Genomic DNA, 14651 nt, shown 5'->3' on the forward strand with positions numbered 1-14651 from the left:
ATAAAATTCAGATTTCTCTGTCCATAAGTAAAGTTTTGTTAGAGCCCAACCACGCTCTTTTTTTTTCTTTTCTTGGCCGCATTGGGTCTTTGTTGCTGCGCATGGGGTTTCTCTAGTTGCGGCAAGCGGGGGCTACTCTTCATTGCGGTGCGTGGGCTTCTCTTGTTGCGGAGCATGGGCTCTAGGCATGCAGGCTTCAGTAGTTGTGGCACATGGACTCAGTAGTTGTGGCTCGTGGGCTCTAGAGTGCAGGTTCAGTAGTTGTGGCGCACGGGCTTAGTTGCTCCACAGCATGTGGGATCTTCCTGGACCAGGGCTCAAACCCATGTCCCCTGCCTTGGCAGGAGGATTCTTAACCACTGCACCACCTGGGAAGCCACACACTCATTTTTTTTACCTCTTGTCTGAGGCTGCTTTCATGCTACCACAGCAGAATGGACGAGTTGTGACAGATATTGCATGTTTCACAAAGCCTGAAGCACTGACTATCTGGCCCTTTACAGAAAAAGTTTGCCGAAAGATCATTTGCATCTAAGTGAGAATCATTCATTATACTGTGCAGCTAACCTTTTTATATGCCAGTTTTTTTGGTACTTATGTATAACTGAATACACGTTAACTATTTTTCTTCATTTCTAACTTTTTTTTAAACAGGCTACACTATTTCAAAGAAGTATTTAATAAAATAAAACTATATATCAATTTAAATAGGTTTGTGTCATCACAAAACTGCTGACTAATTCTGGTAAATTACTATCATTTGGTTATTATAAGCTGAATATCCAAACTGATACCAGCAAAGGTATGTAGTAGGAGGAAGGATGTTGCTGTAGATACATTGTTAATATTGAGCCAGAAATGCTTATTCTACTTCTTTCAGCCAAAGAAAAATTGGTTCATTGTCTAGAGTGATAATGATAAATGTGTCAGATACATGGAAATAAAGAAGTCAACAGCTAAGTTAGTTCAGTCATAGGTTCTAGAATCCTGGAATTCTAAAATCATACAAAGAATACAGTATATGTTAAAGGTAATAACCGCACTGCCCTGTCCTGACACATCACATATCATTAATCACCATAGCAACCTTCAAAAATACCCTGAAGAGCAACATTTCTTTAAAAAAAAAAAAAATCAAAACCTCAAAAAGAACTACCATATGATCCAGCAGTTCCACTCCTGGGTATATATCCAAAAAAAAACAAAAACACTAATTCGAAAAGATACATGCACCCCAGTGTTCATAGCAGCATTATTTACAACTGCCTAGATAGGGAAGCAACCTAAGTGTCTATCAACAGATGAAAGGACAAAAAAGTTATGTGTATACACACACACACACACACACACACACTGGAATAACTGCAGCCATAAAAAATAATGAAATTTTGCCATTTGAAGCAACATGGATGGGTGTGGAGGGCATTATGTGAAGTGAAGTAAGTCAGACAAAGAAAGACAAATACTGTATGCTATCACTTATATGTGGAATCTAAAAAATACAACAAACTAGTGAATATAACAAAAAGAAGCAGACTCACAGATATGGAGAACAAACTAGTGGTTGGGGTGGGGTGGACTATAGGGTGGGGGAGTGGGAAGTACAAACTATTGGGTATAAGAGAGGCTCAAGGATGTACTGTACAACATGGGGAATAGAGCCAGTATTTTGTAATAATTAAATGGAAAGTAACCTTTAAAAACTGTAAAACAAATTTAAATTTTTTAATTAAATAAATAAATGCATTATTAGGTAGAAAAGATGGAAGAAATGAACGTTTGTGAAGAATAAAAGTATTAATCCAAGGAAAAAAAACTTTAAAATCTATCTACTCTAAAATCTTGGGAATTCCCTGGCAGTCCAGTGGTTAGGACTCCGAGCTTCCACCACAGGGGGCACGGGTTCAATCCCTGGTTCAGAACCAAGATCCCGAAAGCCAAAAGGCACGGCCAAAAAAATAAAATGAAATATAATCTTGTCTTAGTTTAAGAATGTGATGTTAACGACAGGGTAAGCCAAAAATGACTTCCAGTCTTTTACTTGAATATAAGGTGGATACATTTGAATGGTGATAATATATGCTTAGCAGTAACCTTAGTTATGGGCTTAACAGTTTGCATTTTCTGTCTTGTCCTGTTTTTCTCTAGTTGTGATAGCCTTTACACTGGTATATAACTACAGTAACATTAGAATATTTGACAGAGAAGGGGAGAATGACCCCAAACTGGCCAGTTGGGGAGGTTAATAACATTTTTTTATTGGGTGAAGTATGTTCGGGACTTAATTATTTTGTTAGTAGTTATCATGACATGGTATATTATTTAAGTGTTTGCTTGTTTACAGTCAGTTATTTGGAGAAGGGTACTGTTAAATTATTTTTCTTTAATATCAGCAACTAAGTTTATATAACAGGCAACTTTTTGAAAAAGATGGTCTGTTTTCCACTATATCTTTTTGTTTTAAGTCTTTCTGTTTGTAATCCCCCTTCCCCCCAGGCCTCCACAGATTTCTAGCACATATCACAAGAAGACTGTATACTCATTAGCCTGGGGGCCACCAGTACCCTCCATGGCACCCGGTAAGTGTGACTCATTCTGTAACAAACGTGAGAGTATTCTCTTTCTTTCAACTTAATCCTAGGATGTGCAACCTGGAAAGAGTCATAAATATTCTAGTGCAGTGATTACTTAAGCAAGCTGCTATGTCCCCAGGGGTCCATGAGGGCAGTTTTAACAGGTGACAAATTAGAAAGCATTCACCCAGAATAAGCCTCTCCAAACTCCAAACTAAAGCATATTTGGTCTCTTTGAGCTGAATTTTTTCATTGTGAATATAGTTATCTCATGCTGGGTCCTGATACCTAGTCTAATGATTTTCACCAAAATTTGCTATCACCTTTTAATTTTATCAGAATTATAATGTTGGGAATTCCCTGGCGGTCCAGTGGTTAGGATTCCGTGCTCTTACTGCCAAGGGCCCAGGTTCAATCCCTGGTCCAAGAACTAAGATACCACAGGCCATGCAGTGTGGCCAAAAAATAAATAAAGTAAGATAAGCAATTTATTAAAAAAAACAAAATTTTTTTAAAAAAAGAATTATAATGTTAATGATCATCTGTTTTCACCTACAGTTAAAGCAAACTTAGAATTTCTCAAATGATCTCTTGTTGCCTTTGACTATATTCTGACCCTTTTCCTTTTCTAACCCCTCAGCCTTATCTTTCTCTTTCGTATGCCTACAGTGGTAGGCCTTGCAGAATTTTAAAAATGAGTGTGTTCAGCAAAAGTCTTTGGTAATCTTTTCTTCACCATATATAATGGAACATCTGTAAATTTCCATAATAATGTAAACGTTTACAGTATAAATCATCAGAACTCAAGCAGCATTGCAATGGTAGTTCATTCATTCATTCATTCAACAAATGTTGATCCTTGATTTGTGCCAAGCATAGTTCTAACAGTGGTGAAAATAAAACTTGCCCTTACAGAAACCCACCAGAACCACTGTTTGCTTCTTAAAAATCAACAGGATGATTGCTGTAACACCACAGAAATCTTTGCTTTGAGTACAGCTTCTTACAGTTAGTCATAGCAAGTCCTGCAGCTCCATATATTTAAATGCCCAAAGAGTACTTGTTTCAGTAAGAGAAGGTAGATTCCCCAAAACTTTGAAAACATGTTTTCTGATCCCAGCTTTGGCACCCCTACTATTTTGAGTGGCAGAAGAATGTTTAAAGCAAAGATGTTGTATTATAAATATTAATGTAGAATTAATATACCCTGTTTACTTCTGCCCCCAACAACTGTGTTCAGATGCAAAGAACAGTGACTTTATTCCAATAAATTAATGTAATTCTTTTAAAACATCTCATAGTATGATATGGTCATACTATAGCAACAAATAGTTAAGCTGGTAAAGTACAAAACTGATAAGCTTTCTTTTCTTATATAGGAGGAGAAGGGGACAGACCTTCCCTCACTTTATACAGCTGTGGAGGGGAAGGGATTGTCTTACAACACAACCCCTGGAAGCTTAGTGGAGAGGCCTTTGACATCAACAAACTCATCAGGGACACCAATTCAATCAAAGTGAGTTCTTGTGGTCTAAAGTCTTCTCATGATCTCTCCATCTTCTTGGCTTCTCATCTTGCATGATAAATGCCATTATAAGAGGTATCCATTATGCTCAGGCAGATTTCAAGCTTCTCTCAGTTGCAATGGTGATTTATTGTAAACTTTCCGATCTTGAATATAAAGCAGCCTTTTCACGCCAGCCACTTTCTCTGGAGTGAGGTGTTCGTAAAAATAATTTTTTAAGATGGTATTCATGTGCGGCTATAAGGTATTTTGCTCAAGACAGAATTGTCATTTTGTTTTTTATTTTTTTAGTGAAATAATTACAGATTTATACAAAAGTTGCAAAAATAATACAAATAAGTTCCTTATATCCTTGACTGAGATTTCCACATTTAGCCACATTTTCTTTACCATCCTATCAATGTATCTGTATGCCAGAACTGTCTTTTTAAATGAAACCATAAATGTTGAGATTTCCTTACTCTTTCAAATGAGCCTCTTTTACTGTTGCTCATTATTCTGTATTGCTAGCATAAAAATAACATTTAATCATAAATTGAATTATTTTTGTTGACTGTATTCCTTCATGTCTTAAATGTAATCTGAACATTAACATTCAACAATGAATAAAAGAGACAAAATTCCTATTCTTAACAAACTTTTAGTTTTGTGACAGTTAAATGTATGGATCAGAGGCTCATATAAGGAGTTTGGGCTGGAAATAGAAATTTGGAGTCCCTTCACATGAATGGTAGCTAAAGAAGCTGCAGGTATGTATGAGGTGATCTAAAGAGACAAGAAAGAAAAGAAGAGGGCCCAGGCAGCTTTGGGGAACACCAAAAAAAAGTTAGGAAAAAAAAAAGATTCTGGAAGAGAAACAGAAGAGATAGGAAGAAAAAGGGTAGTGTGTATGACTTCTATCAAAAAGGCGATGAGGGCTTCCCTGGTGGCGCAGTGGTTGAGAGTCCGCCTGCCGATGCAGGGGACACGGGTTCGTGCCCCAGTCCGGGAAGATCCCACATGACGCGGAGCGGCTGGGCCCGTGAGCCATGGCCGCTGAGCCATGGCCGCTGAGCCTGCGCGTCCGGAGCCCGTGCTCCGCAACGGGAGAGGCCACAACAGTGAGAGGCCCGCGTACCGCAAAAAAAAAAAAATAATAATAAAAAGGCGATGACCCCCATGTTATCAAAGCCAATGGATATGTTTCATGTCTTATTGTGGGATAAAAATCATTAAGTTCATTTCACAAGGTTATACACTGCAGACATGTAGTATTTACTGGCCTCTCTTTTTTATCCCTTTAGGAAATCGTATTTCAAATACTTTCTCTTAGTAACTCTTTGGTGAATTATGTAGGTTACTTTTAAGAATGACTGTTGTACAATTAGAACATTTTTAAACTAGGGATTTTCTTTTTTTTCCCACACTGTCATCACTGATTTGTAAGAAGAACAATGTTTTCAGTCAAGATTGGTTTGTTTTGCTTTCTAGTACAAATTGCCTGTACACACAGAGATCAGCTGGAAAGCAGATGGCAAAATCATGGCTCTTGGCAATGAAGATGGGTATGTGTTTTGTTTCTTTAAAAAAAAAAACTTTGTAATTGCATATATATTTGATCACAAGCTAATGCCATCTGTAATGTTAGTTGGGAAAACCTAGTTGTATTTGATATTCTGACTTATCCTTGACATCCTTAAATGACTCAGCTCTCTGCATCTTTGAGAACTGCAAAATAAGTTAAATATTTCCAGCCCAAAGAGAATGTTTGCCTACTCTGTGTTTTGGCTGTTGTGTGCTTCACAGAATCCTCATCTCCAGAATTAAACTGCCTAAATCTCCCTTCATTTTTTTTAAAGTAAACCTAGGCAGAAATGCTTTTTAGGCCTCACCATGCCCTTTCCAACATCTTTTTGTTTTTGTTTTTGTTTTTTTTAGGGTTTTTTTTCCCTTTCCAATGTTGATCATAATAACATAGTCCTATTTCAGCCATTTGTTTATGAATTCTTCTTTTTAGCTTCTCCCTTGCACCATTTATTATAAGAGCCTGATAAACACAACTTTCCAGAGATTGTTGAGATTTGTGAAAACTGTTTGAAAGAACTACTTTTTGTATCTGGTTCTTTGTGAGAGAATAACCTCTGCAGTTTATATAGGGTTATCCTATTCCATTTCACCTTTCTTTGACAGATGGGATGAGGGAGATACCTGTGTGCACTGGACTGTAATTTGAGCATCCATCTTTCTTGTCTTGGTGTGTTTCTTATTGCAGATCAATAGAAATATTCAAGGTTCCTAACTTGAAACTGATCTGCACCATCCAGCAGCATCACAAGCTTGTGAATACTATTAGCTGGCATCATGAGTATGGCAGCCAGCCAGAGTTGAGCTATCTGATGGCCTCTGGGTCCAACAATGCAGTCATTTATGTGCACAACCTGCAGACCGTCATAGGTAACTTTGGTTTCTTTCCATATTGGGGGTGGTATATGTGTTCTGCTACTTCTTGTTCCAATTTCTGTGCCTTTTTCCTTTCTTTTTGGTATTAAATACTACTTTTATTATTTTTCTGCTTTCAAAAGTAGTATATTCACCTTATTTAAAATACAACAAAAGTTTCAAACATGACAAAATTCCCTAATCCCATCCCTCAGTAAAAACCAGTGTTATTAGTTTGCTGCATGTTTTCTCCAGATTTTCTAAAGTATAGTTATTGCTATAGTTATTCCAGGCCAGGGGTAGGGATATGACTTTGCATCTTGTGTGAAACTGTCACTCTCCAAAAAGATTTTGCCAGTTTATATCCCCTTCCCTCAGTGTTTCCGTGTGTGACTGCATCTAATTCTCACAGTCCTGGGAGGTAGGTTTTGTTATCTTCATTTTCCTGATTAAATTGAGGCTCAGAGAGGTTAGCTCACTTCCTTAAGTCCCACAGCTAGTATATGATAGAGCCTAGATTCAAACCCAAATTGTCTAATTGCAGAGTCTGCATGTGTTCTAGTAACTACTAGTCCCTGCCTGGCACATTGATCTTTTTCATATTTTCATATGATGTATTCCTTAATGAATCTTAAACTTCTCTGAATTTCTTCAGCACCCAGAAGAACCATAATAAGTGGTCAGAGGCGCCTGTTCTTTTAATGTGAAGGAGATGTAATTACTTTTTTTTCTAATATGAAGAAATTATAATGTGACACTAATCTGTTTCCAAAGTGCTGGAGAGTATGTACTGTCAACCATAGTGAAAATTTCAAGTTGACATTTTAAATTTCTCTAGAACTAACTTCCAGTGATTTCCTGAGAATCTTTATTTGTAATACCAAAAAAAATTTTATTCTAGCAGTGACTCTCTCAAGTTAAAAGGAATATAGGAAAACTAATAAAGTGTACATAGATTTTTCTAATAATAAATAGTAGACAGTTTGTAACTAATAAGCATGATATGTTAGAAAGCTTATCCTAGTCTTCTGATTCCAAATTAAATATCTACTTTGGCAAAGGACATAAACTTATTTTTTTTAAACTGAAGTATAGTTGATTTACAATATCGTATTAGTTTTGGGTAGACAACATAGCTATTCAGTATTTTTATAGATTATATCCATTTAAAGTTATTATAAAATAATGGTTATATTTCCCTGTGCTATACAATATATCCTTATTGCTTATTTATTTTATATACAAGTCTGTACCTCTTAATCCCACACTCCCATCTTGCCCCTCCCCTCTGCCCTCTCCCCACTGATAACCACTAGTTTGCTCTCTATATCTGTGAATCTGTTTCTGTTTTGTTATATTTATTCATTTTATTTTTTAGATTCCACATGTAAGTGAAAACATACAGTATTTGTCTTTCTCAGTCTGACTTATTTCACTTAGCATAATACCCTCTAGGTCTCTTCTGTTGCAAACAGCAGAACTTCCTTCTTATGACTGAGTAATATTCCATTGTTCATATATACCACATCTTTATCCATTCATCTGTTGATGGACATTTAGGTTGCTTCCATATCTTGGCAGTTGTAAATAATGTTGCTATGAACATTGGAGTACATGTATCTTTTAGAATTAGTGTTTTCATTTTTTTCGGATACATGCCCAGGAGTGGAATTGCTGGGTCATATGGTACTTCTATTTTTAGTTTTTTGAGGCACCTCCATACTGTTTTCCATAGTGGCTGCACCAGTTACATTCCCACCAGTAATGTACTAGAGTTCTCTTTTCTCCACATTCTCACCAACGTTTGTTATTTGTGTTTGTGTTTTTTGTTTTTTTTTTCTTTGGCTGTGTTGGGTCTTCGTTGCTGCACGCGGGCTTTCTCTAGTTGCAGCAAGCAGGGGCTACTCTTTGTTGCGGTGTATGGGCTTCTTATTGCAGTGGCTTCTCTGTTGCAGAGCACAGGCTCTAGGCGCGCGTGCTTCAGTAGTTGTGGCACACGGGCTCAGTGGTTGTGGCTCGTGGGCTCTAGAGCACAGGCTCAGTAGTTGTGGCACACAGCCTTAGTCACTCTGCGGCATGTGGGATCTTCCCGGACCAGGGCTTGAACCCGTGTCCCCTGCATCGGCAGGTGGATTCTTAACCACTGTGCCACCAGGAAAGTCCCTATTTGTGTTCTTTTTGATGATAGCCATTCTGACAGGTGTAAAATGATATGATTGTGGTTTTGATTTGCATTTCTCTGATGATTAGCGATGCTGAGCATCTTTTCACGTGCCTGTTGGCCATGTCTTCTTTGGAAAAATGTCTATTCAGGTGTTCTGCCCATTTTTTAATTGGGTTGTTTATTTTTTTGACACTGACTTCTATGAGCTGTTTAGGTATTTTGGAAATAATCCTTTATCAGTCATTTGCAAATACTTTCTCCCATTCAGTAGGTTGTCTTTTCGTTTTGTCGATGGTTTCCTTTGCTGTGCAAAAGTTTTTAAGTTTAAGTAGGTTCCATTTGTTTATTTTTGCTTTTGTTCCTTTTGCCTTAGGAGACTGAGCCAAAAAAAATACTGCTATGATTTATGTCGAAGAGTTCTCTTCTAGGAGTTCTAAGGTTTCAGGTCTTACATTTAGGTCTTTAATCCATTTTGAGTTTATTTTTGTATGCGGTGTGAGAAAATGTTGTAATTTCATTCTTTTACAGGTAGCTGTCCAGTTTTCTCAGCATCACTTATTGAAGAGCATTAACTTAATACTTAAGAGCAGTGCAGATCTTTTTCTATTGTAATACTATCACCCTAGTTTGTTTTTTATTTCATATCTACTGAATAATAGAAAAAGGAAAAAAATGGCCAGAATCCATTTCATTTTATTTTTACCTTCTTATATTTAAATAATTGAGACTTAGAGGAAAGTTGCAAGAATAGTACAAAGGACTCCCGTATACCCTTTCACAGATTCAACAACTTGTATTTTGTCATATTTGCTTTGTTCTGTGTGTATGTATGTATTTTTCCAAACTGTTTGTGTTGCATGTGTCATGCCCCATATCCCTTAATATTTGTGTATTTTGTAAGAATAAGGCTATTCCCTTACATAACCATAATTCCATTATAACCTTCAGTTAATTTAATACAATAGTTTGATCTACCATGCTTATTCTAGTGTTGACAATTGATCCAATATTGTCCTTTATATCTAGAACAGTCCCTCAGCCTTTTTTTTTTTTTTTTGCCACACCACGCAGCCTGCGGGATCCTTGTTCCCCAACCAGGGATCGAACCCGTGCCCCCTGCATTGGAAGTGTGGAGTCTTAACCACGGGACCACCAGGGAAGTCCCTCATCTTGATTTTTTTGAAGAATGCCAGCCTGTTATTTTGTAGATGTCCCCTCAGTTTGGTTTGGTCTCCTATTTTCTCATGACTAGATTCACGTCACACATTTTTAGCTAGAGTGCCATATACGTGATATGTTCTTGGTATCACATCCAAAATGTATTACTTTCATTTTGATGGCTTTTAGAAAGAAAGAATGATAGCTAACACTTCTTGCAGTAAGCCCATGTGCCAGGCACTGTGGATATGCCTACACACTTAACTACTAAACAACACTGCCCACGTAGAAACAATATTGAAAATCACACAGAAAGCACGTGGCAAAATCTTGACTCTTGCCATGTTAATACCCTCCTTTATGTCTTTCTGTTGTTGTTGCTGGTAGAAATGACATCATCCCCTTGTCTTACAGAGAGCAATCCTGAATCTCCAGTGACCATTACAGAGCCCTACCGGACCCTCTCAGGGCACACAGCCAAGATTACCAGTCTGGCATGGAGCCCACATCATGACGGAAGGCTGATATCTGCTTCCTATGATGGTACAGCTCAGGTACTATTGCGTCCTTGATTCAGTGGGTTCTTCACTATGTACTCTAACTTAAACTCTTCCCTCTTTTCCCCCAGTTTTGTACAGACTCCTTCCCTTACCATTATCTTCTATAGAAAGGGATTTTTCTGAGCTCTAGAGGGCATTTTAGTTTATTAAACATATCTGGGCCCTTGGCAGGCTAAGTTTGGGGTGTATTTTACTTTGATGAAAGGGGAAATATTAATAGGAACTAGCTAAATTCTGATGTTTTTAAAGATTTCATTCTGACCTACTGTCAGTTTAATGGACTAAAGTTGATGTGAAAAGTACTCCTCCCATTCTGTTCTATCACAGAATGGTGACTATAAATAATGAAAAAATATTTCTAATAATAAATTGGTAAGTCAGACCTCCAAGTTCTCAAAAATAAAGATGAGATGCCAAACCGGAGGTATGGGGTGAGTTTCGGATATCAGAACCAGAAGAGACCTTAGGATCTATCATCTGTGATGGATGTCTGTCTCAGTACTGAGTGGTAAATAAGCTATCTGCACAGAGCTGAGAGCCATGCCGGGCCACCCTTTGTGCAGTGCAGACTGGAGTAATTCAAGAAACAGCAAGGAAATTGATCATTTGCCCACAGACAGAAGAATCACCTGTGAGAAGTTAGAACCCTAAGCATCCATCACATGTGCAGGTGTGGGCTCTGAATTAGAATTCTCTTCATGGTATCTGAATCCCCAGCCCAAAAATAACATATGATACTGGTTCAGGACAGTGAAATCCATAGGGCACCATTAAAGCTTACTCAAAATCATCCACATGGGAATGCCTCTATATCCCAGAATACATAAACCTCCCACAGGAAATAGCACTTTCTGAAACTGAACTCCTAAAAGTACAAATCACAAGAGGAAATAAGAGTACACAGATTTATAAGATTTTTTTTTTAAATGTATACCCCCAAAAAAACAATAGAATAACCAGAAATTATTCTCTGTGTGACTTTTGGTTTTAGGTGTGGGATACTCTCCAGGAAGAGCCTCTATGCAATTTCCGAGGACATCGAGGTCGACTGCTTTGCATCGCATGGTCCCCGTTGGATCCAGACTGCATCTACTCAGGGGCAGATGACTTCTGTGTGTACAAATGGCTCACTTCCATGCAAGAACATTCCCGACCTCCTCAAGGTCAGTCAAAACCTGGAGCCCATAAAGGCTTGCCTAATTCCCTTTCTCCTTTCCTCAGTAAATGAGTTGACTGGAGTCAAGCAAGGAAGACATTCCTGCAGGGCGGCAGCAACAGGATGGTAGGGTTGGAAGCCCAAGCAAGGATAGCAGCCATGAGGGGCCTGAGGACAACACCCAAATAGTAACAAGTATACCTAGCACCCAGATCTTGTTTTCTAAATATCATTCTCCATTAAAAGGGACCGACCAGGGCTTCTGGAGAAATGGCTAATTCCAGGTTAGGACAGGAAAAATACAAGATGAGCCTGCAACATCATATGCCACAAAGGAAGTAAGTGCTCAAAGAATAGAGATCATCAAAAGGACAAAGAAGCCAGCTTGAAGGGGCTGGCTACCCAAATCTGGGACAATCTGAACTTGAAATAATTAACAGAATTCCATTTCTGGCTGTAAAAGAATAACTGGTACCAGATTTGCCCACTCACTAGAAATAGCTAGAAAACTAGACAGAGTATATAAACAACTAGAAATATACCCGAAGAAATGAAATAATACATCCATATAAAGACCTATAAAAGAATGCTTATAGCTTTATCTATAATTGCCACAAACCAGAAACAACAACCCAAATGTACATCAGCTGGTAAATAAACTATGGTATATCCTGTAGTGGAATTCTACTCAGCAATAAAAAGTAACTACTTTTAAACACAACAAAATGGATGAATCTCAAAAAGGATTATGCCTAGCAAAAGAAGCCGGGCACAAAGATTAAATACTGTATAGCTAATACAGAGTATGAAATGTAGTTATAGGGCTTCCCTGGCGGCGCCGTGGTTAAGAATCCGCCTGCCAATGCAGGGGCCACGGGTTCGAGCCCTGGTCCGGGAAGATCCCACATGCCGCGGAGCAGCTAAGCCCATACGCCACAACTACTGAGCCTGTGCTCTAGAGCCTGCGAGCCACAACTTCTGAGCCCACGTGCCACAACTACTGAACCCCAGCACCTAGAGCCCATGCTCCGCAACAAGAGAAGCCACTGCAGTGAAGAGCCCGTGCACTGCAACAAAGAGTAGCCGCTGCTCGCCACAACTAGAGAAAGCCTGTGCACAGCAACAAAGACCCAATGCAGCCAAAAATAAATAAATAAATTTTTAAAAAAAGAAAAGAAATGTAGTTATAAATCATATGAATTTCTAAAACAGACAAAACTAAGCTACAGTGACAGCAAATCAGTGATTGCCTGAGGCAATGAAATGCATAACCTAAATCTAATCATGAAAAACATAAGGCAGGGCCTCCCTGGTGGCGCAGTGGTTGAGAGTCCGCCTGCCGATGCAGGGGATATGGGTTCGTGCCCCGGTCTGGGAGGATCCCATATGCCGCGGAGCGGCTGGGCCCGTGAGCCATGGCTGCTGAGCCTGCGCGTCCGGAGCCTGTGCTCCGCAACGGGAGAGGCCACAACAGTGAGAGGCCCGCGTACCGCAAAAAAAAAAAAAACATAAGGCGGACCCAATTTGAAGGAAATCTGACAAAATAACTATCCTGTAATCTTCATGAGTTTCCAGTCATGAAAGTCAAAATAAAATCTGAGCCTGTTCAGGCTGAAAGAAAGTAGAGACATAACAAGCCAGTGCGACATGTAGTCCTAAATTGATTCTTTTTGCTATAAAGGACATTCTTGGTACAACCGGCAGAACTTAAGTGAGGTGGGAGTAGACAGGAGTAATGTATCATCGTTAATTTCCTGATTTTAATGGTTGTGCTCTGATGATGTAGGAGAATATTCTTGTTTGTAGGATACACACTCAAGTATTCAGGGGTAAATGGGCATTGTGTTTATGATTTAATGAAATCCCAAAAGGGTTTGGTTTGGTTAACACTTTGATAATATAACTAAGAATTCATTGGGAAGGAAGGGAAAGGGCCAGAATGTTATCAAAAAGAAGAGTAATAAGGTTTTGGAGATTATCTCCTAGAGTGCTTTTAACTAAGAATATATACTTTAATCTATCCTTTTCTGAATTGTGATTTCTATAGGCAAGAAAAGTATTGAATTAGAGAAAAAAAGGCTCTCTCAACCTAAGCCAAAGCCCAAAAAGAAGAAAAAGCCCACCTTGAGAGGGCCTGTAAAGCAGGAATTGTGTAACGGGAATGAAGAAGAGAGTGTAAAGGAGAGCTCGGGCCCTGTTGAGAATGGAGTGTCAGACCAGGAGACTGAGGAGGAAGCCCGGGAGCCAGAGCTACCCTGTGGTGTCACCTCGGCAGGTATGTGGCCAAATCCTGTGTTTCACTAACTCTCTAGGACTTAGTAGTCATGACCAGGAAACTAAGCCAGGTCTACCTTTGAACTGTTAAGGGGATCTAATGGATGATTGGGATGGAAATATTGAACTTCTATAGAGAAAACTTCTTATCAACTTGAGCAGGGTAAGACTGTGGGACAAAGTGAAACTAGGGCAATGTATACATAGAAACTTACATGGGGAAAGTTTGAACAATATGATGTCATCAGCCATGTTTACTGAAAGAAACCATTGTCCCTTACAAATATCTGACCTAGAAACTATCACCACTCTGGGAACTTGCAGGCAAACAATATAAATAGGACTGACTCATGTTCAATTCTACAGCAGAATATTTTGATGTGACAGAATTTTAAATGGCCAAAATATATGGTACAGAGTCCTCCCTGACCCTCTCCATCCCAAGGGATGGCCACTGGGACCCACAGTTTGGGTAAATAAAGATCTAAAAAGTTTAATGGATTTATTTTTTAGATTCATCAGAATACTTCTTTATCATAAAATGTTCTTTTACCCCTGTAGATCAACAACTTAGTTTGGGTTTTTTGTTTTTTGTGGGGTTTTTTGAGTTCATGGTGTGTACACTCAGGATTGTGACTCTGTATCCCATACACTTTAAATTTCTATTGGTAAAGTTGTTCCTCGTTTGTGGAATTAAATATGCAATTAGTCCTTTGTCACCCAAGCCAAGCTTGGAACTCCTAGACCTATGGTATAAAGCTGTGGAGGCTAGAACCTTTATAACTTTTCCTTAGATCAATTAGTCAAGAGTTCTAAGTAATAA

At 38.6% G+C, this 14651-nt stretch overlaps 1 protein-coding gene across 5 annotated transcripts in view; it reads left to right on the plus strand.

The window, feature by feature from the left end:
• GEMIN5 (gem nuclear organelle associated protein 5) overlaps positions 1–14651 on the plus strand; it is a 42913-nt gene that overhangs the window by 11812 nt on the left and 16450 nt on the right. For all 5 annotated transcript variants that reach the window (XM_082622519.1, XM_082622520.1, XM_082622522.1 and 2 more), the window contains exons 10-16: positions 2497–2579; positions 3953–4089; positions 5569–5642; positions 6350–6531; positions 10253–10392; positions 11390–11561; positions 13602–13829. In XM_082622519.1, coding sequence (XP_082478645.1) covers positions 2497–2579; positions 3953–4089; positions 5569–5642; positions 6350–6531; positions 10253–10392; positions 11390–11561; positions 13602–13829 — 1016 coding nt within the window. The remainder of the gene's footprint in view (positions 1–2496; positions 2580–3952; positions 4090–5568; positions 5643–6349; positions 6532–10252; positions 10393–11389; positions 11562–13601; positions 13830–14651) is intronic.

The sequence above is a fragment of the Mesoplodon mirus genome (genome assembly GCF_964341445.2).
Source record: "Mesoplodon mirus genome assembly, chromosome: 5".
In the NCBI taxonomy this organism is placed as follows: domain Eukaryota; kingdom Metazoa; phylum Chordata; class Mammalia; order Artiodactyla; family Ziphiidae; genus Mesoplodon; species Mesoplodon mirus.